We start from the raw sequence: 2,476 nt of genomic DNA, 5'->3' as shown, positions 1-2,476 counted from the left end.
TTCTTTTTCGCACGTCATGGGTACATTGAATAATTCTATAATTCTTTGAAAATAATGGCACGTGTATGTATAAAGCAGGTATGCCTTACGCTGGCAGAACTCCATAAGCAAGTGCCCTGCGCTGGGCATGCCTGGTATAAAGTTTCGCCAGCCCTGGGCTAGGTACATGACCTAGCGGATTGGCGTCGCGCGGTGCGATTAAAACCATTACCAGCGATCAACTATACAAACTCATATGGCGGTGTTTATGATGGTGCGATTGATACCGCCATAAGAGTTTGTGTAATACGGTGTTCGCTTGAGGCGATTTTACAGGCAACTTTTAGTTGAAAGCGAAAATCGCCTGGTGTGAACGGGTTTTCAACTAATCGCTTCCCATGCAGTTGGGGTGCAGACAACTATTGATTCGCCTCTAAAATTGCCTGGAAAATCGCCTCCTGCGAACACCGTATAATTGACCGCTAGCAGCGATTTTAAACGCTTCGCGCGATACGAATTTGCTTGGTCATGTATCGAGCCTTATGGCACCGTTAATCACTGCGCCATAAACACCGCATGTAAATTTGTATAATTTATCGCTGAATTGAATTGAAAACCTCGACTCTTTAGATATGAAATGTTGAAATGCAAAGATTGAGTACAACTAAATATAATACACTTCTATGCAGGTCAAATTGCTGAACCCTCAACCGGGGCACTTTGAAATTGAACCAGAAACGCTGTGGGCTCAAATCGTCAGCGTTGTAAACAGGGCAGTTATAGGTGAGCAGAGAATTAAAAAATATTAGCTCGTGGTTATAGTCAAAGTAAAGTTTTAATAAAGTCTTAAAGTAATCGCAGTTGCAACTTTTTGACACAATTTACAATGAGATATCGTCGCTGGAATAATGAAATAGTGTAACATGAAAAGTATAGTTTTGAGAAAAACGAATTGGAAGTTTTTACAAACCATTACAAACCATACAAATACAATTTCGTTTTTCGGGAATAAATTAGTGAGCCAAAGGGATATTTAAGAAAACTAAAGATTTTTCTAATAGATTAAAGGATTGTCTATCCAATGGTGCAATTATCGAATAATAGTGTATGTGGCATTTACACTGTTTCTTTATTCGAGGGACGATATATGTATGTCAAAAAAGCTGGAACTTACTTTAGAGTCGACTTTATTACAACGCTTTTATCAACTTGCAATGTTGTGGATCCAGAAGCTTTCAAATGTTGTGTGTCCGACACCATAAAGCAAAGCTTTGAAAAGCTCCTATAAAAAAGCATAGTGAATAGGGCGACATCTGTAGTGAAGTAGTGCATAGGGCGATAGCTGTAGTGAATAGGGCGAGGTAGATGACATCTAGATGTCGCCGTTTGCTACACCGGAAATAGACGACACGTCAATTCTTTAAATAAAATTAATTGGTGCTCGTTCGTATGTACATACATATGTAAATGCATGTGTGTGCACCTTTCTATTAATATCGTTGAATTATTTTAATATCTATTGCAAACTTTTATTCATACAGGACTAAAAAGGAGAAAATAAATAATATAAAAAAAACTTTTTAATATACAACGCTTTTATAAATGGACTAAAAAGTAGAAAATAATATTTCTCAGTCCCATAGAATTTGTTTTGATAACTTTTGAAATTGAAAATGAAAAGCGTTGGGCGCATGTATTACACTTGAATTGATATGAAAAGTAATATATGTATGTATGTATGTGGGTATATGAATAACGACCGCTTAAAATCGATTTCTAAGTTCTACTTTCGCTGTAGAAATTTTAGGTCTACGTTATGTAGTTTGACTATTGTCAACTAAATCGAATGCTTTGTAAGTGAAGTGACTTGTAGACCACTTGAGGTATAGGTGGACCAGTTGGTAACCACTTTGGGACCAGTTGGTAACTAGTTCGTGGGACCAGTTGGTAACCAGTCGGGGACCAGTCCGGAAACCAGTTGGGAACCAGTTTGGGACTAGTCCGAAACTACTTACCTTTGGACCAGTTGGGGACCAGTTGGTTTTTTTAAGCTCCTGTGGCCGTTTTAAGGGTAATTCTTGGGCTCCTGCACTGCCTTCTGCCTTCTACGGTGGTAATTTTGGGCCGGGTTGCCTGTTTTGGCGGATTGTTGTGCTGTGTGCCGCGTATTACGTGTGCCGGGTACCACTTTCTCGAGCGAATTGCTCTGGGGAACGTGTTGTGTGAGTTGCTGGCTTTTTGGCTAGACCTTGAGGAGGGTTTATACACGCATATCGGCGGAAATAGACGACACGCCATTTCTTTAAATAAAATTAATTGGTGCTCGTTTGTATGTACATACATATGTAAATGCTTGTGTGTGCACCTTTCTATTAATATCGTTGAATTATTTTAATATCTATTGCAAAATTTTATTCAGACAGGACTAAAAAGTAGAAAATAAATAATATAAAAAAAACTTTTTAATATACAACGCTTTTATAAATGGACTAAAAAG

General features: G+C 38.2%; 1 protein-coding gene across 1 annotated transcript in view; it reads left to right on the top strand.

Moving 5' to 3' along the window:
* The window catches only part of LOC118751312 (putative glycerol kinase 5), a 35,260-nt gene that overhangs the window by 10,377 nt on the left and 22,407 nt on the right, over window positions 1-2,476 (top strand). Inside the window, exon 2 of the mRNA XM_036486090.1 lies at window positions 669-762. Within this exon, the coding sequence (XP_036341983.1) occupies window positions 669-762 (94 nt within the window). The remainder of the gene's footprint in view (window positions 1-668; window positions 763-2,476) is intronic.

This window comes from Rhagoletis pomonella, unplaced genomic scaffold (genome assembly GCF_013731165.1).
Source record: "Rhagoletis pomonella isolate Grant_MI unplaced genomic scaffold, Rhpom_1.0 Rhpom_scaffold_00648, whole genome shotgun sequence".
In the NCBI taxonomy this organism is placed as follows: Eukaryota; Metazoa; Arthropoda; class Insecta; order Diptera; family Tephritidae; genus Rhagoletis; species Rhagoletis pomonella.
This window is presented reverse-complemented; position numbering and strand designations above follow the sequence as displayed.